The following is a 27,520-nucleotide window of genomic DNA, read 5'->3' as shown; positions in this document are numbered from 1 at the left end:
CTAAGTCTATATGAACTTTTCAATAATGCACTTAAAATGCTTCTTTTATTTTAATCCTTTTTAGTAGATTGTTAACAGTCATATTTAATGCATCTTTTTTGGTTTTCCCTTTTAAATATAATTTTCATTGAAAATATTTTTTCACTAATTTATTCATCACTGAGTATTTTTATTTAGACAATTAGGAGAATTTTATACTTATACAGGTAACTTCAGAATTAATTGGCTTTCTGCTTAAAATTATGTGGGCTTTGTAAAGGAAGTGGTTTATTTCAGTGAAAAAACTTTAGTTCAGAATGTTCTCAGCTATGTTTTAAGATTCTCTTTGTATGTACACCTACACTGGAAAAACTGAAACACTAATTGCTTAATTTAAAAATAATTTGCTTTAGACTCTCAAAACAGTGTATCTTCATGAACAGCTGGTACCATCTATGAATTACATGAATGTTAAATATAGAGTTTTCTTTTGACATTAATTACCTTGCTTTTTTTTTTAACCTTACAAATTCTAATCACATGTATATTTGTATATACTTTCTTGTTTTATTCTAAGGCAATTATACATCCTTTTAGTGAAAAATTATTTTTAGTGCTTTTTATGTGCTAGTTATTACTAAGTACTTTAGCCAAAGAATAGAATGGAGGGAGAGGACAAATAAAATTCAGCTTAGCCAGCATTTATTGCATGTTCCTTTTTTTTAAATTAGAAAAACGTGCTAGGCATAGGGGACATAAAACTGAGGTACAAACTTTCCCCTCGAGTTTTAGAGTAGCTCGTAAGGGGCTAGGTCTCTGATTTAATAGAAGTACCTATATGGCCAACTGCTTTCAGTCTGAATATGGTATCTGCTGCTTTTTCTTGGTTGTCTGTAAAGCTTTCTGTTCTGGGAGCTACCTCTCAAGGGGGGATAGGAAGGTGAATTAACATTTTGAATATCAGCTATGTGTCAGGGTTTGTATATGTTTTATTTGGTCATTATAAGAACCTTTAAGGTGAGGCTCATATAAAATAAATAAATTGCCTAATTTTACGTAGGTGTTAAGAAGCCAATTGTAATTTGAACAGAGTTCTTTGAATCTCCAGTGCCCTTTTCATTGTTGTACATTACTTTTCTTGCAACAAACTTTTATTCTGTAACAGTTTAATCTTGTTAAGTGATAAGTATCTTAGGGATAAAATTGAATCCATTGTCAAGGAAACCAGCTTTATCAGTAGTAGGGTATTTAAAAATTAGGTTTTTTTTCTGCTAGTATTATTTAACCAAGAGACTTGTCATTCATGTATAGAGAATTGGTATCAGTTTCTAAATCCTGCAAATTAGCAGTCCTAAGAAATGAAGTCATTTGCTAGTCTGTTTAAATTTCAGATGACTTTGTGGTCTTTGGATTGTAAAACAACAATTCAGTTTGATTTAAAATACTGTATAATTTAGTTTATTAATATTTGCCAGCTTGGTGCCTTTGTAAGTACCAGCTTAAATAATATTGTTTATTGAGAACCAGTTTAAGAGAAAGCGCATGCCTAATCCTATGGAATCTAGAATTATGTAGCATTTTGATGCATTTAAGCAGTAATTGTAGGCAATATTAATGAGTACTTTACACCAAATGTACTAAATTCTTTATATCTGCTAACACTTAATATTCATAATAATCACATAGAGTAGGGATTATTTTTATCCTGGTTTTATAGTTGGAGGATCTGAAGCTCCAGAATGTGTAAACATCTTCCCCAAGACCACAAAACCAGTAAAGGATAGAACCAGCATTCACAGCAATATGTTTCTAATACTGAAGTCTTCATTTTTATACTTTGTGTGTGTTTCTACATATTAGAGTATATTAGTCCTTTTTTTTTAAGTGGTCACCTGCCTTTTTGAAAAAACCCATTTTAACTTAATCACGTGCAACATTAAGCAACTCTTCATTTTGCCCTCCCCCTAGTTTCTGACAACCACACATAGACCCCTTTTAATACCGATAAATTTAGATTTCATAGTATTCCATTGTCTAGCTGCCTGGTTATTATAGGAACTTAAGTCTTTCAATTTATTATATAAAAGATATGATTTTAGAGTGGAATTGCTGGATGAAAAGGGATGGGCATTTTTAAGACTTATGGTACATATTGTACATATAGTACTTTTAGCACACTTCTCAGAAAGATTATACTAATTGTTAAATTTAATTATTATTCATAATAGCATTGATAATGTTATTTCATAAAGGATAATTGTACTCCACTGAAGGATTTTGTATTTGTATTGAAGTTTTCATTCATTGACAGTGGATAAAAGATAAATTATGCAGTTTTTCTTGGGCCTGTTTATGGCAATTACCTTGTGTCCCTGAAAATTGTGTCCCTAGTGCATTGAACATGCTGTTATAGGTTGGCATTGCCAAAAATACCATTTATCCATGAGAAAATAATGTCTACCTTACAAGTTTCTGAGAAGTAAAATAACCCATGTGATGCAGTTGTCATAAGGTCTTGCTCATGGAAAATGCCCAGGAAATGATCACTGAACTTAGTTCAAAGAAATAGTGTTCTTTTATTACCACTTAAGGAGCAAATGCTGTTAAAAAGTGGATTATTATGTTAAAGTCTAATGAATTGAGGTGCTCAAGTTACTTCCACTGATTTTTTTTTTTGGAGGGTTTTTTTTGATCATTCATAATGTTTTTATATAGGCCCTTTTACTTGTTACCCCTTTCTCCATTTAGCCATTTCAACAGTCTGATATATATTCTTTCACATAACCATTTATAAAAATAGACACATACATGTAGGGATTTTTGATGATACTTTTGTAAATAAAAGGCATATTATATTTTTCATTTTCCTTTTTTCCCCTATAATACACTGTCAAGCTAGATCAAACTACAATAGTTATACATCTACATAGCAGTCCCTAAACAATATTAATTTCCTTTTCCTTTACTAATTGCTTTAAAATTCATTATATTTGTTACTATGGAGTTATTTCTGGATATTGGTGCCATTACTAAGTCTTCTTAAGCCATCTTGCTCACACATGAATTCAAAATGGTGTTTGGAAATAATGTATTATATCTGGAGATATACAATGATCTTATTGTATATATTTTTTAAAACTAGAATTTTTTTTAGGATTATTCAAATGGAGTAAGCTCTCCCTGTCTTTAAGGTCATGTTTCTGAAAATCCCAAAGGTAAAATGTATTAAAGAAGTTGAAGACTAGGTTGAAATAAGGATTACGCTGAATCTATGAAGGCCTGTGTATGTGTATTCTATTGTCACTAAAAACAGTGTGTGGCACCTAAATATACAGAATATTAATAAATTTTGATGCCTTTTAAATTTGATTAATACAGTTTAATTTTCATTTATCATTTCTGATTCTAGAACCCTTGAAGTTTTCAGTAAGGTCCTTATAAACCTTTTTTTCCTTATTTCAGCTCATGCATACTATGAAATTTTTATTTCTCCTGAACCTTTTCTTGTCTCCAAGTGTGCACGATTTTTCTGATTTTTATGACCAGAGTTAATTCTCACTGCTAGTTTCCACATTAATTTAGAAGAGCACTGGTACTTGTGTTAGACTGCTTGGATTTAGATTTCAACTGAACCAACTACTAGCTGTGTGGCCTTTAGCAAATTACTTAACACTATGCCACAGTTTCCTCATTTGCAAAAGTAGGGTTATAGTTCTTATTTTTTCTGGTGGTTGCAATGCTGAATGAGCCATTATAGCATATATTAAGTCATTATAGCATTTTTTGGTGCGTGGTTGGTACTTACTCAATTTAGATTATTCTGCATTGCTGAGGAGGTATTTCTCAAATATACATTCCTAGCTTTGCTTATAAATAATATGCCTAAGCTTAGGACAGAAGAATTAATGTGATTTATTAGGGAGGGACGCAAGGGTAGATAGTTCCAGGGATGGGGATATAAATGAGATCTCTCAGAGAGAGTTTGGGATAAATGAAAGAGAAGTCCTAGGGCAGAATGGTAAAAAACACCAATGCATTTGTTTAGTGTGGGGTTTTTTCCTTGTTATTTTTTGAAGGTTGTATACTGTTTTCATTCTGTAAAGTAAAAAGGCCTTGTTATGTAGGCTGTCCTATTTCTAGTCCAACAAAGTTTTCAGTCACAGTAATAATATTTTCAAATAAAATATAAATCTCCTTTTTAAAGGAAAATTATTAGTAACAAGAATTCTTAGTGCTATAGAATGGTCATAATATGATAATTTAAATTCATTGCATGTATTAGATTATAAATTTTGCATATACTACCTCAACGTATATAATCCAATGTAATATGTAGATTGAATTTGTTTATTTAAATGTCTTTGTTTTAAAAAATTGCTGGTTCAGTGTTATTTACATAAAATTGAAATCTGGTCTCAGTGAATCTTTTAGGTTGTTTTCTTCTAGTGTGATAGGAGGCTGGATGCTTTATAATGGATTTGATGAGGCAAGTTATGCTATAAAGCTGCTTTAAAGTGAGAAAATAATTCATAACAAATAAATCACAGCCAATGCAACAGTGCTGTTGAAGGAAGTGGTTTATTCTCCATAGCCTAGGTGGTGTACTTCCTGAATGTACATCTGGTAACTAGAATTTAAATGTTTAGTCAGATTCAGTGAAATGATTTCATATTTTAAGTAGTGTTTTTTTGGTTGGAAATTTAGCACTGATTTCTTTGAAATTTTGAAAATCTTAATTTTTTTGTGTGTGTGTACGTGTATCTGTATGTACTGGCATATTGAAACATTTATAGGAAAAATATCAATTGATGGCAAAAGTGTACGTACCTGGAAAACCCCTGTTTTTTGTTTGTTTGTTTGTTTTTAAATAAGCTTGAATGTTGTTTTCACCAAGGCATTTTGATCTGAATGACTTTAAATTGTGAATTTGTCTTACATTAAAAATCTGTTGTGAATTTGTTTTGAATGTTTCTAAGCCATATAAATATAAAAAAATTCCCCATTTTGAAATCTTTCAGATCACCTTTTCACAATGTCAGAGTAATATATTAATGTAATAAAAGGGAAAAAGGTCACTCATGATTTTCTTACCTTGAGATAACATAATTTATCTTTGCCTTATTTTTTCAGTTTTTGTCTATGTGTTTCTATTCTTTATGTTGTTAAGGTTATATTATACATTCATTTCTGTATCCTATATTTTCCTCCTTTTCTTTATATATTTTTAAATGTGGAATAAATTTTTAGATTTCAATTTGATTCAGAATACTTCCAAAATATTAAGAGTTATAAAGGCATTTTTAATTTAAAACAAACACTAGTGTTCTACATTAGTGTTTCACATCTCTAGAGATACTAATTAAAATTGAAATTACTTAATGCCACAAGTTTACTTTTAAAAATTCTCCCTTGTAATATTTCTCACATTCAGTTGAGGATTTTATGTGAAGAAAGAAACCGAATTTGATGGTTTGGATTGCATTTAAGAACATTATCCCTAGGCAACAGTTTTTATTAACTAGTACCCTATTTTATGTCAATGATAGTATTAAAATGTTCAAACATCTTGCATTTGATGTCATTTAGAGATAAATGATCTATCTGTATGGGGGAGCGATTAGGATTATAAGGAGATAAACCTTAAAAGGCCATATGGTTTTCTGATTTCAGGCAGGTCTCCAAACATCTTTTTAGTTAGGAACCTGAAACCAGTCAACGCTAGGTGTAGGTGATTATAATTTGCAAATAATGTTAAACGGGTGTGAACAAATTGTTTAATTTACGTGAGCCTGACTTCTTTATAAAATTAGTTTTATACCAGATAAATAGTTCTAAATCTTTTTTTCTGTCCCAGGACACATGAGAGAACACTTGTCAGCATCAGTGTCTCCTAGTGACAGTGCTTTTTAAAAGGGGGAGGAGCAAGGATGTCCCTGTTATTTTAATCTACCTGTTCATCCCAAGCTGAGAATCATTGGGTTAGAGAGTATGTTCCTTTTTTTCATAAATAAATAATTTTATTAAATATTTCAGTGCCTAATATGTACCAGGCACTGGACTGGATATTGTAAAATATATCATAAAATAAACTTCTGGAACTCTTAGTTTAGTTGAAGAGGTAAGGCACTATATATTTTACAATATAGACAGAAACAGTATATGCTACATGAGAATATGCAATAAAGGCTTGATATGCAAGTTACATCATTTTGGTCTGGAGCTATTATTTTTAGCAATTTGAGATTATCATGTGTGACTTAAAGTTGATAGCATCATGTTGTGATGTATGCTTTAGAGCCTGAATATACCTTTCTCACCTCCCCAAATCGGCATTCACAGAATGTTAAGAGGACAGTATCCAGGTGTTTATTATTAAAGGAAGATTAGCCTAGCCTTCAGGATTCCCATTGGAAGTAAAAATTGTAGTAAACAGAAACTTTCTCTTTGTTAAGCAGAAAATGAACTAACTGCTAGGCTTTAACTATGTATATTAGGACATTCTGAAATGCAAACATTAAACCTAATCAGAATAATTGGTTTTAACATTAACTGTTATTCAGAAGTATCTGAGTAGATGTTAATGATGGTTAACCTCACTTAAACTCACAAAATCGTGATCTGGACAAAGTATTAATATTTTTAGAGGGGCTGGGCATGGTGACTCCGGCCTGTAATCCCAGCACTTTGGGAGGCCAAGGTGGGCGGATCACCTGAGGTTGGGAGTTCGAGACCAGCCTGGCCAACATGGTGAAACCTCATCTCTTCTAAAATATAAACATTAGCCGGGCATGGTGGCAGGCACTTGTAATTCCCAGGTACTCGGGAGGCTGAGGCAGGAGAATCTCTTGAACCCAGGAAGGCGTAGGTTGCAGTGAGCTGAGATCGTGCCACTGCACTCCAGCCTGGGCAACAGAACAAGACTCTGTCTGGAAAAAAAAAAAAAAAAAAGGCTGGGCTCGGTAGCTCATGCCTATAATCCCAGCACTTTGGGAGGCTGAGGTGGGTGGATTGCTTGAGCTCAGGAGTTCAAGACCAGCCTGGGCAACACGGTGAAACCCCATGTCTACTAAAATACAAAACAATTAGCCGGGTGTGATGTTGTGTGCCTGTAGTCCCAGCTACTGGGGAGGCTGAGGCAGGAGAATTGCTTGAACCCGGGAGGCAGAGGTTGCAGTGAGCCAAGATCACTCTACTGCACTCCAGCCTGGGCAACAGAACGAGACTCTGTCCCCCAAGAAAAATAAATAAATCAATATGTGTGTGTGTATATTTACATTTAGAGGCACTTTGTTGGCAGTTTTTGTATACATTCAACTTCAAAGTCACCCTGCTTCAGTTACCTTGGGAATACCACTTCCATGAGGTCCTGAGATTTAGAGGACAGAGAGTGGAAAGGGGAGGGTGCCATGGAAGCAACCTAGAGAACACCAGAGCGAGAACTCCACTAATCAGCCATGTGAACTTTGGAATCTCACTTAAATTTTCATCTGTAAAATGATGGACAAGACCAAATGACCTCTAACATATGGCTTTCAAACTGTATGATATGTGAATCTCAATTCTATTTAAGGATTCTATGAGGAAGGTAAATACCTGTTTTCAGCCTCCCTCTCTATTGAGTATTAAGAGTTCCTTCATTGGCTGCCTTCTCATTCTTCATTTTCGATAAGCAATCTAGGTCTTGAATTGCTTCATGTGTTTTAATGTTGGTAAACATTCCTGTAAACCTGATTATCCAGCTGTTTTCTATGGATTTCTATCTGTATGGGTTGTTTTTTGTTTGTTTGATTTTTTGAGACAGGGTCTTGCTCTGCCGCTCAGGGTGGAGTACAGTGGCATGATCTTGGCTCACTGCAACCTCCGCCTCCTGGGCTCAAGCGATCCGTCTTCCTCAGCCTCCCGAGTACCTAGGACTACAGGCGTGTACCACTACGCCCAGCTAATTTTTTTGTGTGTTTTTTTTTTTTTTTTTTTGTAGAGACAGTTTCTCCATGTTGCCCAGGCTGGTCTTGAACTCCTGGGCTCAGGTGATCTGCCCACCTCAGTCTCCCAAGGTGGTGGGATTACAGGCATGAGCCACTGTAGCCGGCCTCTATCTGTATGTCTTAAAGAAATCTCTGACCAAATGTGTCTATATTCATGAACAGTGTCTAGGTTAGAGTCATAGCAGTCATTGAGGTTCCTATGTTTTGCCTTCCTAAGATTTAATTAATCTCCATGTTCTATTAATGTATTGACTCTCATGTCTGTTCCTTCTTACTCATTTCCGGTGCTATAGTACTTGTTCAGCTGCAGTCACAGTGGTTGTGGTCTCCTAGAAACTTATCTTAATTTCTCTGTCTCTTTTTTTCGTTTCATCTTATCGTACTGTTCATCACATCTGTTAGAATGAAAGCTATCTAAAAACAGTCTGTCACTCATCTTTGTGTCCTCAGTGCCAAGAACATGCTATAATTTAACCTGAAAAACTCTGAAGATCCAAGATCGTATCTAGGCAGTCTTTCATAAAATAAAATTTTTGGTGACAGTTTCTGCTTAGGAGGAGGAAGCAGAGTTCCTTTATGGACTGTTGTAATTTTGTACTGAATGAAAGGAGTAAGAGAAATAAGATTCTGACCAGCAGACTTCTCTTAGTTTCCTGGAAGGTATTTCCTGTTTGTTCATGGCATCACCATCTACCCTTTCTTTCTTGGCAGAAAATCTGAGGACTGTCCTTTCTCTCATCTCCTCTGTTCATTCAGATATCAAGGATTCATGATTTAACCTTGTACACTTGTCCCTCGTTTCCTTGGGTTTTGGCTCTGGTACTCACCTCCGTCAAGCATCTGCTGATGCTTAAATCCCTGATATAAAATGTCATTGTATTTGCATATAACCTATGCATATCTTCCTGTATACTTTTAAATCATCTGTAGATTACTTTTTTAAATTACCATTACATGAAAAGGAATCTAGATTATAAGTAATCTAGATACCAAATACTATGTAAAAAGTAGTTAAATACTTATTTTTAAATTTTTTCAAATATTTTCAATTTGTGTTTGGTCGAATCCATGGATGCGGAACCCAAGGATATGAAGGTCTGACTGTAGTATCTTTTAAAGTAAAGTCTTTTAAATATTCCTTTCTCTTTCTCCATTGCTCTTAGATCACTGTAGAATTTCTTACATGTATTTGTACAACAATCTTCTAACTGCTTTCCTTTCGATCTTGCCTCCACAATCCATTTTCTATTCTGGGGTCAGAGTAAGTTTTAGAAGTATGATATGTTTCTCCAATGCTTAAATTCCTTCAGTGGCTCTTATGTTTCAAGATCAAGTGAAATGTTAGACATGGTTCTAAATGAGTTACCTGCTTTTCTAACCTTATGTCTCACCACATTCTTGGGTCTGTTTATTTCAGTACCTTAGCTCAGTGTCACACAGTTGGCATTTCTCGCCTTCCCTTCATGAATGAATATGTGATAGCTAGAGAGTAATTTGTGTTTGTAAATGTCCTGGTATCACATGAGAAAAAGAAGTTGGCATTTTGGTGACTGTCAGAGACCCACGGACTGTGTGCTTTCATATGTGCCAGTCATTACATGTACTTTACATGTATTGGCTCATTTAATTCTCAATTCTCCTAACATCTTTGTTAGGCAGATACTATTATTTTATGGATGAGGAAACTAGGCATAGAGAAAAGTTGAGTGATTCACTTGAGGTCATGCAGTGGCAAGGCCTGGCTTCAAACTCAGGTTGTGTTGCAGCAGAGTCTATGTCTTACCTACTAACCTAACTGGCTGGTGAATTGGAGGCATTTGGTGTGGAAAGCTTGTTGGGATTCTCCTTTGAGGGCATGAAAAGTATGCATGTAACTTTATATGTGCTTTATTCTGTTGGTAATTACCTCAGAGGCTCTCAGTAAATCTTTGTGAAATGAATCTAAGAGTCTTTCTTCGTACATTGCTGGAGTTGGCCTCTGTGATTCATGCATTACCAAGAAGCCATGGCTTCCTTCTATTAATAATCACAAATCTTGGGACAATAAAATTAAAGTATAATTTTCATGAAAGTAGTGGCTTTTGCATGAAACGTGGAAATAGATGAGCCATGGCCATGCATGTGAGAAAACAAGAGTGTTTATGTCAGGGATTTTCAGTCTGTTTATGGGAGTTTGCAAGGAAGAGGTGGATCTTGAAGGGTAAATTGCGGTCATGTTAAAGACTAAATGCACAAGTAGATTTTTTCTGTACAGAGCTACAGAGTATATTTTATTAGGTGAGATGATGAAAACCCTAGTGGACAGAAGTAGAACATGGTTTGAGGAGCTAGAGATAGAAAGCAGAGACACCATATCAGATACTACAGGCACAAGTCATTTTTATTATAAAAATAATATACAGTCATTGTAGCATAGAATTATATAAAGTTTGAATTGAAAAGTCAACTTCTCTCTTGCCTACTGTCACTCCCTAGAAGTGATCACTTTAAAAAGCATGCACTTTTTAATGCCAGTCGCATAGTGATATGATATAGGACCATTGCTGTATTATATTTTAGTTGTTTTTTTCTACTTCATGTGTCATAGTTATCTTTTCATATGTGTAGGTCTTCTAATTCTATATCTGTAGCATACTATTCCATTGTTTGGATACATCATAACCATTCCCGTATGTAAATCTACAATTTTTTGTCATTACATATGGTAACACAGTGAACAATCTCATTCATATACTGTTGCACATTAGTGTTAATGTTTCTATAGGCCATATTCTCAGAAGTATGGTGTACATAGCAACATTTTTTTCCCCCTTTCCTCTGCCACACCTTTGACTTGTGTTTATTGACCTGGCGCATTTATTGTTCACTTTCTTTTTCTGAGGAGTTTTTTTCTCACTAGTTTGTAGGAACTCCTTTTTTTTTTTTAAGACAAGTTTTGCTCTTGTCACCTGGGCTGGAGTGCAATGGCACAATCTTGGCTCACTTCAACCTCCGCCTCCTGGGTTCAAGTGATTCTCCTGCCTCAGCCTCCCGAGTAGCTGAGATTACAGGTGTGTGCCACCACGTCTGGCTAATTTTTGTATTTTTTAGAAGAGATGGGGTTTCATAATGTTGGCTAGACTGGTCTCGAACTCCTGACTTCAGGTGATCCACCCACCTTGGCCTTCCAAAATTCTAGGATTACAGGTGTGAGCCACCGCGCCCGGCCAGGAACTCTTTATTGTATATATTAACTAATCCCTTGCATATATTTTCCTCACATATTTTATGCTCACTTGTGGTATCTTTAATCAGGGAGAACCTTTTTTAAAGAGACAATGCCTCGCCCTGTTGTTCAGGCTAGAGTTCATCGGCACAATCATAGCTCACAGCAGCCTCAAACTCCTGGGCTCAATTGATCCTCCCATCTCAACCTCCTGAGTAGCTAGGACTACAGGTGCATGTTACTACGCCCAGCTAATTGAAAATTTTTGTGTGTGTGTGGAGACAGGGTCTTGCTTTTTGCACAGGCTGGTTTTGAACTCGTGGCCTTAAGCGATCCTCCCACCGTGGCCTCCCAAAGTGCTGGGATTTGTAGGCATGAGCCACTGAGCCTAGTCAGGCAGAAATTTTTATAACAAATTTGTATATCTGTCTTACCTGAAGTCCCTATATTTTTATGTTTTTCTCTTTGCTTTACGTTTATATCATTAATCAATAAGGAATTTATATATGATATGCTGTATATATGATAGAGCCTTTTCTCCAAATGAATTGCCAGTGTTCCCAGTATAATGTGTTGAATAACCCATCCTTTCCCCATTGATTTGAAACACTTCTGCATATACTGAATTTCTATTTATAACCACATATAATGTATAAATTCCTATATATTTTTCCATATACTTAATTCCTGTTAATTCCTATATATAACATTCATGTAAATATAGTTCTACTAATTGGATTATTTGCAGATGCCCTATTCTAATTCATTGAATTAGATATCTGGTATCTTGATATCTGGTAGTTCAACTCCCCCATTATTATTCTTAGTTTATTTTATTGGTCATTCTTTCACATTTACTCTTCCAGATGAACTTCAACATCAACTTGGCATTTTTCCCCCCAAAATAGTCCCATTGGATTTGTTCTACCAGATCATTCTTAATTTGTTATGTACTCTTGAAACTTACCTGCATGACACTTAAGCAAATAAAAAACACTGAGTTCAAGCCAAGGTAAGGTACTTTGTGATACTATTTATCTATGGCTAGATACATATTTATTGTAGTACTTCTTGATCCTATTATCACCTAAAATCATTTTAAAACTAAAAGAGGTTAATAGGTACAGAAATAGCCAGTAAAACCAAAAATTATCAGTAAACATATACTGATAACAAACTTCAGCCATTAAGAGTTTTCTTCCAAGGATATTATAGAAACAATAAAATAATTTTATAGAATAAAGGTCTGATTTTTTAGTTTTGTATGAGAATTTCTTAAATGCTTTTATGTATATGATATGTATTATATCATTGTGAGGTAGGTGGTACATTTTTCAGATGGGGTAAACTCAGTCTCTGAAATATCCGATGACTAGGTCAAGGCTCAAGTTCTGTGAATTGTCTGGTGGCCGAGCCTTAGATTTCTAGCGATAGTAGACTGTTAGTATTGGTTGCCCTTGTGTATAGAAGATATCTGTAGAATGTAAATAGGATCCTAGGGCCAAAGCTTAGGGAATGCCTTATTAATGGTTTGGAAAAGGTAAGGAATTGTAGAATGATGAGACACAGCAGCATATTTTATGGAGAAATCATCATCACATATAAATTTCTTTGGTTTTTGTCTTCCATAATCTTAATTTGGCTTTCCTCATTTCTAAACAGTTTTACTAATTATCCTTCCAAAGAATATTTAGGCTGGGCACGGTGGTTCATGCCTGTAATCCCAGCATGTTGGGAGGCCGAGGCGGGCGGATCACAAGGTCAGGAGATCGAGACCACAGTGAAACCCCATCTCTACTAAAAATACAAAAAAAAAAAAAAAAAATTAGCTGGGCGCAGTGGCGGGCACCTGTAGTCCCAGCTACTCGGGAGGCTGAGGCCGGAGAATGGCGTGAACCCAGGAGGCGGAGCTTGCAGTGAGCCGAGATCGCGCCACTGCACTCCAGCCTGGGCAACAGAGCGAGACTCCGTCTCAAAAAAAAAAAAGAATATTTAATACTACTTCTGTTTTACTTTCTACTTATTAAATGAGAAAAGGAGTCCATGAACATAAATCTACAAAAGATCTTTTTTTTTGAAAAAACCATTTTTTTAAACTTTAGTTATATAGTCTTTAAAAGTATATTGATGAGTGCCCACATTTAGAATTTTTGCCCCACTGACCCCTGCATATGCCTTTTCTCATATTATTTTTGCCTCCTCTTTATTACTTTTCAGTCAAGTCAAATCTCATTTCATTTGTTAAGCCTTCTAGAATTACTCAGGTACATATTTTGAATTTCTCTTGCTTATTGCCTCTACAGCTCAGCTTAACAAGTTTTATAACTTGCCTCTCAGAATAGTGTAGAATACACTTTTTGATAATAGCACCATGTAATTCATATATATATATTTTAATTTAGCTATGTCACAGGCCACAGTTGTATGGCCTCTGGCAGATCAGCCTGTCTGAACCACAGTTTCTCTAAAGAAATGTAGGAGTAATTATACCTATTCTGCGTGGTTGTGTAAAGGTAAAAGACCATGTAAAGCACCTGGCTGAAGAGCATATGAGAGTGCCACGTTGGCTTTCTAGAATTTATATCTCAACTTTGGGAGGTAGCTGGTATTAAATGCAAGGAGTGAGTGAGTAAAGAGAGTAAATTGAGGAGGTTATTGCCATCTAAGATAACTTATAAAGACAATAGAGGTCACCTTGTAGTTTCACAATTTAAACCCTTAGGGATTAATCATTAAACTGTATTTATTGGTGGCTTACTGTAGGCAGAGCACTGTGTCATGTACTGTGGACTGTGTGAACGTGTAAGGCACTTCCTGACCCCTGACAGCTAGTATTCTGATAATGAGTGTGCTTAAAGACCAAAGGAATGAATCAGAAGAGCATAAATTGGGGATATGCAAGCAGAGGGTTTCATTAAATTCAGCGAGTCTGTATCAGTTGTGTGATGTGAGAGAGATCTACCTTTGCATCCTTCACAAATGAATATACATTGAAAAAAAAATCTTCAGGACAAGAGACCTACATCATTTCATGTTCAAGAGAAAACCTAGAATCTATTTAGATCTTAGCCGCAGGAAGGAACCAGGAGAACCCTGGGGAAAGCAGCTTCTCAAGGGGTAACCACTGGGGACAGAGTTTCTAATTATGTTTCTAATTATGGGGACGGAGGCAGATTCTAATTATGTTTTGCTGCAGAGGTAGCTGGAGGATGAGAAAGGTCAACTGGACAGGCAGCGAGGTAATTTGGTTTAACTGCAAGCTCTGCCACTAAGGTGAAGTCACTTATTTGTCCCTTGTTTCTTTGTCAATAAAATAAGATTAGACTTGATCAGTTGGGTAGCCCTTCAGCTGGGTGGCTATTATTTCTGTCTGAATGAAAACTGTACCTAATGGATGATTAGTTCTTCTCTATTCTAGAGACTGAACACTAATTATGAATATATGAGTTTTCAGAATATGTATCTTTTGGGTGATCATGATTTGGTGGGTGGGTTTTGTGAGGCCTAGGGGAGGACATTAATAATCTTTCTTTGGAATGGTGCATTTTATTTTTATCTCATAGTGGGCTAGTTGATTTAAAGGACATCTTAGTGGTTTAAGTCACCTCATTATAGGAAGTGGAAATTTTACGTACTTCATGGAAAAGTTTAGAGGAAACTGAAGCTAGTGAAATTAAATGAACTGCTTAAGCCGTAAGGTGACAGCTAATTAGTGGTAGGGCAGGGACCAGAATCAAAGCTTCCTTCTTTTTCATCCAGTACTTATTTCTTACTGTCATATTTTGGGACTTACTGAAAATTTAGTGTTCAATTTTTTGGGATTGTTAAATGGTGAATGAATTTCCAGTTGTTTGGGGAAGATGGGAGAACACAGTAAACATTTTACATTTTAAAAAATATGGATTTGATTAATTATATATATGTATCTCTTATTGATCTATGACTGGCTATTTTAGTTATGAGTTCCTTTCTGACTTATGTCAGTAGAGTTTGCCTGCCTTCCAGAATGGTGCTAGTCATGAGGGGGAATTTGTAATGTATTCAGTAAGTGGAAGTAAATCACCTTGCTGTTAAGAACAGCTCAGTGGATAATTTACTGAATGTATGTTTTTATCCTTGACTATGGATAACATCATTGGTTTAAATTAATATATTTCCAAAATAGCCTTAGCCATGGTTATCTCTCAAAAGTTCTAGAGTTGGACTTATTGATGTCCTTGAAATAGCATGCAAAATTTTATATGTATGGTACATTTTTCTATGAAGAATGCCCCATGGTTTTTGTTAGTTTTTAAAGGGGGTACCTGACTGAAAATAAAGATTTAAGAACCACTGCTTTAATGGGGTGGTATTCAAATCCATACTAGACTTTCCCCCTCTACTTTCACTTAAATAACCACATTTTTGAAATGTTACATCGTGAGTTTGATGTTCTATAGAAAAAAAAATCAAAAAGAAAAGTATTATGATATTTATTGCATCCCCAGAAATATTACAGGATCACATTGTAATTTTTTTGTGTGCTTAGAGACCTTTTATGCCATTGTATGACCCACCTACTTTTTTAAAAGCCAAAATTTCAGTATTTCAGTGTACTAAATGTGTTAAGTGGGACAATAAATTTTTTACGTGCAAAATGGTTGGAAGATACTAAGATGAACTATAACAGGAAGTTGGAATTAGTGTCATAAAGGCTGGATTGAGACATTTTCATGCTCTATGTTTTTTTTTCCCTCTTCTTTTGACAGAGGCCAGAATCCCCCATGCCACTTTTCCTTGTTGTAATCAGTCAGGATGTCTCCTTGTTCCTAACACATACACATGCACATACGCACACCCCATCATCGTCATCATCATCATGCTCTTAAGTATCCTCCTTCCTTATCTCCTCACTCATCTGTCACTCCCCTCCACTTTTGCTGTAACTTCAGGAACTGCTTTTTCATGCAAAGCCAATCCTTCTATAATTCTCAATCTATTTTCCTAGTGTTTTTCCTACTTCTTGCTTTACTTCATTTATAGCCTCTTAAACCTGAGGCTCTGTCCTTCCTTGCCATCATTATTCTTTCATCATTTTCCCCCCTTGATTTCTATTCTTTTGAAGTTATTGTCTTTAGCTGAGCCAGCCTTCTGTCAGTCTTTACTGCTGTCATCTAGTGAACAGCCTCACAGTCATTTCTCCTTACTCATGGGAGACTTTGGCAGCTGGCTTACTCTTTTCTTCTCCCCCTAAGCTCTTCATGATCACAGCTTATGACCTACCTGTATGGAAAAACACCACCAAGTCCAACACTGGATTTTCAGTTCTTTGACTACCTTATTTCCAGTGAGCTTCACCTCTCATCAGAAATTTACTAAGATTTCTTCTCCTTCTTTACTTACAGATCCCTCTGCTTTCTCCTAGTGCATCAGGACTCTTCCTTTGTTATTTTATTTATTTTTTAAAATTAGCTTAGATTTCATTATTTGTAATTTCAATGCCATATAATTTCTTCTTATACCTGTTGGATAGATTCTTAACTCCTAATGAAGCAGTTAATGTCTGAACATTGCTAGAAAAAGTCACACAAAGGCAGATAGGTTCCACTATAAATTCATTATCACAAATCTTAAATGGGCCCTCAATACTATCCAACAATTCCTCTAATTTTTTAAATGTTCAACTTAATTCTCTTTTTGCGCAGCAGTTACTGAAAACCTTATTCACTTTGCAAATCTTTTTACTTTCCTTGGGTGGTTCCAGAGCATAACTAGGTGCTGTATTATGGAGAAAATAGAAAGCATCCATTAGGAATTTTCATTTTGCAGTTCCTAAACATGCAAAGCTGCCTTCTATTGCAATAAAAGAGCGTTTCTCCTGTCTCAGCTCAGTTTCTACCTGTACTTTGGATTCCATCTCATTCTACCTTCTCAGAAACTCTAAAATATTGATGATCTCTTCGTAATTTATTCAACTAAACCTTCTCCATTTAATCTTTTCTATCAGCTAGATCCCATATCCCCTTTCTACTGCTATTCTGCCATATTATTCCCTTTTCAGACAAACTTTTTAAAAGAATCATTTTCATACAAATGAAATCCCTATCTAAAGCCCTTAGGGCCAGATTTGATTCAGAATTTGGAATATTTTGGATTTAGAAAAACATTAACATGTACATACCATCTGTAGTATAATAGCCCCAGTGAATTGTGGAGCAGTTCCCTGTAATCGACACATTGCCGTTTCTGCCCTGAAGTGTGTGGCTGTCACTTTCAGTAGGAGCAATAAGTGCTATCGATAAATAGCCTCATATCAGTCCATGTCAGATTTTGCTTCCAAATGAGTTATTAAAATAACAAAACCCAAAACTTTAATATTTCAATGCTTTTGGATTTTGAAATTATAGCTGAGAGGTAGTGAACATGCCTTCATTTCTCACCTTACATTTTTTAACCTAGTTTGCCTTTTACTTTTCTCACTTTTTTCAAATGGCTCTTGCTAACTCTACCAATGACTTTTATCTAAAGTGATCTGTCACCAGTGAATGTTTTCAGTCTTCATTCAGTTGACTGGCCCAGAGCCCCAGATCCTGGCAATGCCAACTCCGTAACACTCTCTTCCCTTAGCTTCATTGGCACCACCCTCCCTGGCTCTCCTTCACCTTTTTGTAGGCGTATTGTCCATTATCTTGGCATTAAATGCTAGAGTTCTTCCAAGGCCTCTTAGGACCACTTCTCTTCTTTCTCTGTGCTCTCTCCCTTGGTGGTCTCACCTGTATCTATGTCTTCAATTACCAATTACGTGCTGATGCAGCTGAGACCTCTCCTTTGAGGTCAACGAACATGTTCAACTGCCTATTTAATGTTCATTGTCATTTGGAACTCTCAAATATTGGGTCCAAATTTCTAATATGTCCCAATCTCAAAATTTTCCCTAAACTGTTTGTTTTCAGGTGTCCCTTTACTTCATCCTCTCCTCTCCCTTCCCCTTTCCCCTCTCTTTTGCTTACCTCATTTTGGTAACTTCCGCCTCTGTTAGAGCAAGCATTAGGATCTTTGGTATGACCTAAAGGTCCTGCACTGTCTGGCCCTGCCCATCTCTCCAGCTTCATGTAGCTCCCCTTCTGCTCTCACTCCCTCTGAAGAACTGTGCTTCCTCCTACAGAAGGACCATTATACAAGCTTCTCTTTCTGCTTGGAATGCTCTTTCTTTCTGTGCTAGTTATTATAATTTATATTCATTTTCCCCATCATAGCTCCAATTCTCACTTTCCTAGAGAAGCTCTCTAAGTCATGTGCCCTATCATCAAATTTTACGGCACCATATATGGATTCTTTATAACACTAATAACAATTTTAATTGTACTTTTTTTTTTTATCATTTGGTATGTTTTCCTCGCTAGGATGTAATTGCCCTTAGAGCAAGTGTTACGTCTGTTCTTCACCATCACATTTCCAGCATAGTGCCTGGTGTATAGTAGGCAAATAGCAAACATTTTAAATGAATTTTATACATTAACTTATCTTTTCTTATATTGTTAGTGGTTTCTGTATATGTGTTTACCAATGTAGCACATGCAGTTTCCATAGTTTTATGTGGATTCAATCCTGGTGGTACTTTTTCTGAAAATTATAAAGACACATTTTTAAAAGTTCAATGAATTATGTAGGAATCAAATGCAAAAAAAAAAAGTCTTACTTTGATCTAGCTCATAATTTATTCTCCTCCATCCCTCCATTTTTAATTATTTTTATTTATTTATTCATTTATTTATTTTTGGAGACGGAGTCTCACTCTGTCGCCTAGGCTGGAGTGCAGTGGTGCGATATTGGCTCACTGCAACCTCCACCTTCCGGGTTCAAGCGGTTCTCCTGCCTCAGCCTTCTGAGTAGCTGGGATTACAAGCGTGCACCGCCATGACCAGCTTATTTTTGTATTTTTAGTAGAGAGGGGTTTCACTATGTTGGTCAGGCTGGTCTCGAACTCCTGACCTCGTGATCCACCCTCCTTGGCTTCCCAAAGTGCTGGGATTACAGGCATGAGCCACCGTGCCTGGCCTTTTTTTTTTTTTTTTTTTTTTTTTAAGAGATGGAGTCTTGCTTTGTCACCCAGGCTGAAGTGCAGTGGTGTTATCATAGCTCACTACAACCTTAAACTCCTGGGCTCAAGCCATTCTCTCACCTTAGCCTCTCGAGTAGCTGGGACTATAGGCACGTGCCACCATGCCTGACTAATTCCCCCATGTTCTTAATTCAATTTTTCTACATTAACCTCTTTCCCTAGATTCTTTATAGATATCAGTATTTTAGTAAGTCTAGTGTTGTGTGCAAGTAAAATATATACTATATTCCAGCACAATTCAGCAGACTCTCAACTTGTTCATCAGTTCATAAACCTCACAGGATTAAAAATAGTTTAGCCATCTGCTAACTGACCAAACAATTTTAGTATTGTGAAAGGGTGTGGTAGGAAAGGGAGGTATAGGGTCTAGGTATAATGTCAGAACAAGGCTCAGTGCAGAAACTACCTTGTGACCTCTTAATACTGAAACTTAACAGTCAGTTCAAAATTAGGAAGAGATTTGGTGGAGGTTAAGCATAGGAGAGTCCTGACAATAGGGGATTTCCTAGATTAAAGTGACAGAATTTCTTTCAGCATTAATATCTTACTAAATTTTTTTAGAGATAATGTATTTATAAAGACATTAATTCTGTGAAAGTTATCATAATCTATAATTTAAAATACTATGTAATAGATTTCTTTATATTACTAAAGAAATTAATTGGCCTTTTATATTTTACTCCTTAACTAGGAAAACCAGTAGATTCCCAGACATCGCAAAGTGAATCTGAAATTGTGCCAAAAGTTGCTAAAATGACTGTATCTGGAAAGAAGCAAACTATGGGATTTGAAGTGCCTGGGTAAGACTTTGAGTACCTCCCTCATCCCTACCCCCACCCCCAAGTTTTTGAAATCACTGTTGCTTCCTATTAGTCTGTAAGAAAGAGACTGTTTCAATTTCGCATAATATATCATTAGCACTGAAGTATCATATATCCTCAGTATAACATAGTACAAAGAGACAAAATGAGAAATTAGGCTTAATTCTGGCCTTATCTTGTGTGTATTACTTACTCTAACCTCACTGTCAGTTTTCTTACATAAATATTTTATAGCTACTTTAACATAAAAAACCCTATGATTTTGTGAAAGCTAGCACTGTGAGATAGGGAATTCTTATACCACTAGGTGGCAGAGGTAACCAGATTTTGGAGTGAGTCCCCAAATCATGGAATCATTAATTAAATTTTTTAATAACTAAAATATTTTTACTCTTTTGGATTTTCATATTGAATAAATTGGACCATTGTAGCAAAGACATATGATATGAAACATACGTAGAATTTCAAATATGTAGTGAAAAATGGAAATAAACCATACCTTGGTAGCACTTGTTTGTTCTTATCACAGTCTCTAGAATCCTTCCAGGAGTTTTTATAGACAAGGGAAGTGAGTTGCTTTAAAGCCATCAATTTTTAAACTCTAAAATTTTTCAGAATTTTCAATTGTTCAATAAATCTGTTACTTATAAATTATATGTATTTTGTCTGCCAAAATGATAAATGCTGTTATCAAATATAAACAGTAGGTTTTTACTATAAACAATAGATTTTTATATATATATACTTTTTTTCCTTTTTTTTCTCTTTTCCCAAGTTATATTTTTTAAAAAATATAAACCCAGGAGCCTTATTTTTTTTTTTTTCCTTACAATATTCTTTTGTCTAAACTAGTGAGGTATCATGAGTTTTGGTTGGGAAGAATGTTTATCACCTAGTTCAATTTTTGGATTTTATAGAAACAAGACTTTATTCACTGGATTTCAAAGTCAGTGAAGGAAAGGACTCCTTATCTAGGACATAGTAGGCATTCAGAGTACATTAACTGAATGATTGGATGAATGAAAAAGTTAATTTTTATCATGAGTAACTTTAGCCTGTTAAAATAATTTAGAATTCTGATTCAGTCTCAAAAAGCTTCGTGTATGCCTTTTTTCCTTCTGAATTGGGATTGAGTTGTCAGAATTATAATTGCCCTTTTTGTCCTTATTCTTGAGTGCCATTTAATTCTATTATGGGATTTTTACATACAGAGAGAGAGAGAGGGGAAATAAATAGAATACACAATTTATTGTTCTAAGGATTTTATAATCTTAGTACAAAAGATTTTTCAGAAGTCTTAACATGCAAATGAACCCAAATTAATGTATTATATTAGAAGTAAATGCATAGTTATCTAAATGAATAATTATAAAGATAATGGGTAATAAATGTATCAATAAATAATGTGCATAATTTTTGAAAACTCTGTAAGTACAATGCAGGCCTTTCAGAATTTTATGACTATATTCTTTGTGAGGCCAGGGACTGTTAATGTTCATCACTGTATTCCTTTTACAGAATAGTTATTAAATATTTATTGCTCAGAATCCTTGGGGAAATATGTATTATTTTAAAAATAAACTTGCAAATAACATAAAGGTAAAAAATCTACCCATGAGGCAACATTTTGATGTGGCTCTATGGGAGAAGTCATTAGAATGTGAAAGGTCTGTAGTTATAGATCGAAATACTCAGAAATGCTTAATAGTGCTCAAGGCCAACCAAGTTGTACTATTACAGGATTTTTTTGAGATTTATAATAGGGGTAGCACTTAGCCTATTCTGGGTTAGTCTTAAGAAAGCATATAGAAACACAGTGAAACACTTTTGAGTCAAGATTTCAGCATCATAGGTTTCTACGTAGTGTGATTCTCAGTGGTGTCTTATTTTAAAAAGTATGGCTGGGTGCAGTGGCTCATGCTTGTGATACCAACACATTGGAAGGCTGAGGCGGGAGGATTGCTTGAGCCCAGGAGTTTGAGGGAGCTATGATCCTGCCATTGCATTCCAGCCTGGTCGACAGAGTGAGATCCTGTCTCTATTTGGAAGAAAAAAAAAAAGGATAGTGCATAATGCATTACTTGGAAGGAACTGAAACAGCAAACTTTCTTTTTCTTTAATAATATTAAAAATAGTAGATGCAAGTAAGTGCATGTAAGTAGAAATGGAACATTGCATATAGAAGAAATATTCTTTTAACCTCTTAAATCTCAGTTATTCGCTTCTAAGTATTTAACTCAAGAAGAAAGATTAAACCTCTGGATTCATGTATAGTTTACTTTTAGAAAGGTAGTTTAGAGAAAAAAAAAGACTAGTCATTTTATAATATTAGATAAGTGTACAGGGTGGGCATTGTGGCTCGTGACTGTAATTCCAGCACTTTAGGAGGCTGAGGTGGGAGCATCACTTGAGCCTAAGAGTTCAAGACCAGCTCGGGCAATATATTGAGATTCCCCCATCTCTACCAAAAAAAAAAAAAAAAAAAAAAAAAAAAAAAATTAGCTGGGTATAGTGGCGCTTGCCTGTGGTCCCAGCTACTTAAGAGGCTGAGGTGGGATCACTTGAACCTGGGAGGCCAAGACTGCAGTGAGCCAATATTGTACCACTGCGCTCCAGCCTGGGCAACACAGCGAGAGTGAGACCATCTCAAAAAACAGAAAGAAAGAGAGAAAAAAAGCTTACAAAATAATACCAGAAAGCACCTGAAAAAAATTCAACCAACTTATTCTTTCATTCATACCAGTCAGTAATTAATTATAGGCCTGAAATCCAAATGGTCATTTTTAGACCTTATCTTAGATATTTTTCAAATCTTAAAACATTGACTTTTATTTCATAATATGCAGAAGTTTTTTTTACTAAGGGCAGACTTACCTAGGATACTTTTCTAATTACTTTGGTCATTTCCCACTAACACTGTAGAATTTTAGTGAATTAATTTACAGTTTACCTAAGATTTACTTAAAAGGGGCCGGGTACAGTAGCTCACCCCTGTAATCTCAGCACTTTGGGAGGCCGAGGCAGGTGGATTACTTGGGGTCAGGAGTTCAATACCAGCCTGGCCAATGTGGTGAAACCCTGTCTCTACTAAAAATACAAAAATTATCCGGGTGTAGTGGCCAGCGCCTGTAATCCCAGCTACTCAGTAGGCTGAGGCAGGAGAATTGCTGGAAACTGGGAGGCGGAGGTTGCAGTGAGCTGAGATCGCACCATTGCACTCCAGCCTGGGTGATAGAGCGAGACTCCATCTCAAAAAAAAAAAAAAAAAAAAAAAAAAAGATTTACTTAAATGAAAATGCTATCCTGAAAGCCAGAGGAAAACAAACCTTTCATGTTACTGAATTGCAAATGAAATGATCAAGTCAGCCCTGTTTTGTGAAGCCCTTCCTATTCTGGCAGCCCCTCTGAGGGCTGCCTGGATTGGTGGGGGAGCTGAGCTTCAAGCCCCTGCCCACTCTGTCCACCATAGCTGTCTGCTTTGATCTGTTTTCCGTATTGAATTTAATGTAAGCTTGCCTCTGAAGAAAATGTTTTGCAGCTAAAAACAAAAAGATCTGGGGCCCGAGATTGTGATTTCTGCCAGGTCTGATTCAGACCAGAGCCTATGTCTAGTCACAGTAGATCACTTGTATTATAATTTGTGGGGCTTTTAAAATTCTTCTAAGTATAGAATTGTCAAGTTTTGGTTTTAGAACTAGCTGTGGTCATTCAAACAAATATTTGCAAATTATAGTCTGTTTGATTCCACTTAATTTAGCCTGTTAGAATCCTTTAAAAGTATGGGAACATTTCCTGCATATTACTGTTTTTACCTACTAGTTTAAGATGAAGTGCATCTGTCTAAGCAGTGCTCAAAAATGAACACCTAAATTGGTTAGTGGAGATTTGAAAAAGCAAAATAAAATGAGAATGGATATGTGGCTTTAAATAGAGTTGCAAATATAACTATTGTGACTCTTTTCCTGAGGCATATTGTGAAGGGCTAATGTTGGGCATATAAAAATGCCCTGACAGGGAAAAACCAATGTATTTTTTGTTATAATAGGCAAGAAGAAAATAGATGTGCTTACACATATCCATCATGCTACAATCTTAAATGATTATTATAAATTGCTTTCTATATGTAGTTTTTCTTTGCCAGCTCCACATAGAGTTGGATATAATTGGTTTCATTCTTAATAACTTCCAATTTAACCTGCTCTTTGTCCTAATTCTGTTTATCCATAGTTGTTAAAGGAAAGTGAGGCATATCATAGTCTGATTATTAGGTCACATTCCTTATAGCTATTCACAGAGTTGCACTGGTACTAGTTTCTATGTGGAGTGTCAACGAGCTCATGAAGAACTAAGATCAGTGTTTACTTTTGTCAAGGAAAGAATAAGTTAAGCTGGGCAGTCTTGTTTCTCCTTTATATATCTGAGTTCCTCACTAGATTGTAATCTTTTGAGAGTGGTAGTTAACTTTTTAATTTCTATGTCATTTTCTTTTTGACATCAGTCCCTAGTATATGTTGTAGTTTTTAATAAATCAAGTGTTTGTCGAATTAATGAATTAAAGCTCCACTGTCAAAAATGTTTATGAACTGTAGTCATTTAGAGATATCTCCCCTCAGGGTAGTATTTGAGTAAAAAAGATCATAAGTCTATCATGTTGGAAGGATGAGTTGAAGTAAAACTATATTTTAGTACTAATTCATCTCCAGTAATATATTTGGTGCCATTTTTACAAAATATCTCCTTTATACCATTGATTTTGATAGGATGGATTATATGGCCAAGGCTGTGAGCTTGATTTTGAATTTCAGTTATTTTTCAACATTATTTTCTTCTTATCTTCATTTTTGGTACACTGTTTTTCTCATGGGATCTTCCACGGTTATATTTGTGTGGTTTGAGTCTAGCTACTTATCATTTCCACCTTAACAGACTTTAGCTACTTAGCAGAGATTATTTTTGGTATGGAGCATAAAGGATTATGAAGAAACAGTTTCTCTGCCCTTCTGACATTGTAGGACATCAATAGAGTTGGTTTAAAATACTTTTTTCCTATCTGCCTTCTGTAGAGTATCTTCTGAAGAAAATGGTCATAGTTTCCACACACCTCAAAAAGGACCACCCATTGAAGATGCCATTGCTTCTTCCGATGTTCTTGAGACTGCTTCTAAATCTGCTAATCCACCCCACACGATTCAAGCATCAGAAGAGCAGAGTTCAACCCCAGCACCGGTGAAAAAGTCTGGCAAGCTGAGGCAGCAAATAGATGTGAAGGCGGAACTGGAGAAGCGGCAAGGAGGGAAGCAGCTACTCAACTTAGTGGTCATTGGTAATGCTCTTTGTCCCTCTGGATCGTCAGCCAGCCATGCCTTAGCCTGCCCACTGTCTGGAGGCAGCATGGAAACTCTGAGTTTCTCTGTGGGTGGAATGGACAGAGAGCAAGGAGGCACAGTCTCATAATGCTTTCTAGTCACCTGGGGAGAGATAATGCCAAGTTACCAAAGAGGTCATTACACTTGATTGTGGGATTTTTCATTTTGTGAACATTTTGAAATTGGCGTGTCTTGTTGACAATTTTAATTTCCAAAAATCTGAGAAATTCCCCCCCTCTGTAAAGAGATATGCTCTTTTTTTTTCTATTAGATGTTTTAACTGTCATTTGATAAATACTGGTATTACTGTAAACCAGACATGAAATATTGAATTACACATTTATGCAATGCCTCAATGTGAACATCTGGAAATGTACCTGGTATTAATCCTGAATCAATTTTCTTTAGGTCATGTTGATGCTGGGAAAAGTACTCTGATGGGCCATATGCTTTATCTTCTGGGTAATATAAACAAAAGAACTATGCATAAGTATGAACAGGAGTCTAAAAAGGCTGGCAAAGCTTCGTTTGCATATGCATGGGTCTTGGATGAAACTGGCGAAGAAAGGGAAAGGTAGTCACTATATTTCAAAATTTTCAGTTTGAAATCATACAGTCTTCTAAAATAAGTGTGTAATATGTGTTGAATTTGTAAAACATATGAAATACTTTAGAGATTATTTTTAGAAAATAGCTTTTAGATATCAGGGAACTATTCTGACTTTTTTGATGTAATCTGCATACTGTTTTTACTCTTCTGAATTTTATGGAAATAGATTAAAAGAATGTTTAAAAGAAACAAAATAAAAGCCATGCAGAAAAAAAACAGTAAAAATCATAAGCTGATTATTCTATGGGATAAGTTTCAGCTGTCACTTCCCTAAGTATTTGTCAAATTGTCTTGATTTTGAATTAAAATTATGAGTAAGACTTTTAATTTCATGTCAGCTTACAAAGGAAAGGTAACTGTCGTAAAACCTCTTCTGTGTAGAATCTAAATAACCAGCAAATTCAAATTACCAAACAATTCATTTTTATACTTTACATATTATGTTTTTATGAGACAGTCTGCAAACAAGTAATTCTGTAGCTATAATGCAGTCAGTTACTCCTCTGTCTCTGTTACTGTCTGGCCGAAGAATAGTATTTCTTTTGAAGTCTTTTTAGAGTGTCAGTATAGATCATGTTAGGGTTGTTAGGGTGGGAGAGCCAAAGGACACCTTAATTAGTGAAATGGCAGATATATCAACTGTGTCAAAATAATGACTCTTTACAAACCTATAAAGTCCTGTGGAAGTCCTAGATTAATGAGATTAAACTGTGTTCCCTGATGTCTTCAATCTGATTATTGGAGAATATATCTGGATTTTCATGCCTTTTTAATGTGTATTTTCTTGCAGTCTTGGATAGTCTCCATTATAAACATATAAGGTAACGCTCTGTAAAGCAGGTCACAGTATTCCTTAGCTCTTCTGATAAACCAGAATTTGTATCATAATGGTTTCTCTTTCTTTGTGGGTGTCTTTAGTTCTTTATAGTATCACAGACCTGTTTTCTCCTAGTAAGAAAAATTAGCTGGACAGTTGCCAATTTTGGAAAACAATGTAATTGTATATGATGCAAAATTAGAAGCCTAAATAATTTTCACCTCTCAGTTTAACAAGCACATTATTAAAGTATGTGGCTTTTTAGTTTTCTTTGCATTATCTAGTAAGCAGGTAAAGACATTGAGAACAGTATAATTTAAGTTAGAATGGTTTACTTGAATTTACCTAGTATCTTAGTTGAGCTGGCAAGTGAACTAATAATCTATTTGATTCCTATAATGGTCAGTCATTTTAGCTTTTTTGATAATACATCTGTTGATTGGCTTTCATATTTTTGCTGCTGCGTTTTGCTGCTGCTAGTTTTTTATTGCTCAGCTTGATATAAGTTTTAGAATATTTCTTCATTCCATAGATAGCAGATGCTTCCAGGTACATGATGGGAGTTTTAGCTCACCACCGTATGTTCCTTAATAGCATTTACAAAATGTGATATGTTGCTTATCCCGCCATGTTAAA

The 27,520-nt window shown here is 35.5% G+C and overlaps 1 protein-coding gene across 3 annotated transcripts in view; it reads left to right on the top strand.

Moving 5' to 3' along the window:
• HBS1L (HBS1 like translational GTPase) overlaps window positions 1-27,520 on the top strand; it is a 91,867-nt gene that overhangs the window by 32,378 nt on the left and 31,969 nt on the right. For 2 of the 3 annotated variants that reach the window (XM_031012325.2, XM_055391057.2), the window contains 3 exons: window positions 19,962-20,070; window positions 25,155-25,414; window positions 25,866-26,031. In XM_031012325.2, the coding sequence (XP_030868185.2) occupies window positions 19,962-20,070; window positions 25,155-25,414; window positions 25,866-26,031 (535 nt within the window). Of the gene's footprint in view, window positions 1-12,098; window positions 12,182-19,961; window positions 20,071-25,154; window positions 25,415-25,865; window positions 26,032-27,520 lie in introns of those variants that run through there. The other variant, XM_063707882.1, reaches the window with a different exon arrangement.

The sequence above is a fragment of the Gorilla gorilla genome, chromosome 5 (assembly GCF_029281585.2).
Source record: "Gorilla gorilla gorilla isolate KB3781 chromosome 5, NHGRI_mGorGor1-v2.1_pri, whole genome shotgun sequence".
Taxonomy (NCBI): Eukaryota; Metazoa; Chordata; class Mammalia; order Primates; family Hominidae; genus Gorilla; species Gorilla gorilla.
Note: the sequence above shows the minus strand (reverse complement) of the source record. Positions and strands in the feature narration are given on the sequence as shown.